Below are 545 nucleotides of genomic sequence, written 5' to 3'. Positions count from 1 at the left end.
CATGGAAAACCATACCAAAAAAAATATATATATATAAAACATTTGTAATACTTACAAATTACACGGTTTCTTGTACGATTTGATTTCATCTCGTGGTTTCTTGCACGGTTTAATTTCGTCTCGTGGAACGTAGTAATTCATGCGTTTGCAACTGTTGCTGGTACTTTCTTCAGGAGAGTACATTTTGTCTTTCGGTTATGAGCAGTGGACCGTTGGTACTAGCAGTTGACGCGACACTGATCGTATAAAAATTAACCGAGTATATGTGACGCTTATTTTTCAAAAGTATGACGTGGTGGGAATTAATACTCTGAAAATTTAGGAGAAGGGGAAACAGTCTGTATGCCACTCTTGCCCCTTCATCTACTTTACGCACCCTCAGCTTTCTCGACGCGATACTTATTCAATTTTACCATTCAAGCGCCGATGTACGGCTGCTTCGCGATGACATCACCCCCAGGTGGAGATTTAGCCGAATGCACAAAAAAATGCAATATAATATAAAATTTTCAAGCGCCAATGTGCGGCTGCTTTGCGATAACATC

The 545-nt window shown here is 39.8% G+C and overlaps 1 protein-coding gene across 1 annotated transcript in view; it reads right to left on the bottom strand.

Annotated features, from left to right (window-relative positions):
- The window catches only part of LOC115236336, a 3168-nt gene extending 2951 nt beyond the window's left edge, over positions 1-217 (bottom strand). Inside the window, exon 1 of the mRNA XM_029808725.1 lies at positions 56-217. Coding sequence (XP_029664585.1) covers positions 56-183 — 128 coding nt within the window. The 5' untranslated portion in view covers positions 184-217. The remainder of the gene's footprint in view (positions 1-55) is intronic.
- Positions 218-545: the final 328 nt, after the last annotated feature.

This window comes from Formica exsecta, unplaced genomic scaffold (assembly GCF_003651465.1).
Source record: "Formica exsecta isolate Colony F162 unplaced genomic scaffold, ASM365146v1 scaffold1102, whole genome shotgun sequence".
Classification (NCBI taxonomy): domain Eukaryota; kingdom Metazoa; phylum Arthropoda; class Insecta; order Hymenoptera; family Formicidae; genus Formica; species Formica exsecta.
The sequence above is the reverse complement of the archived record's forward strand: the minus strand, read 5'-3'. Positions and strand labels throughout refer to the sequence as shown.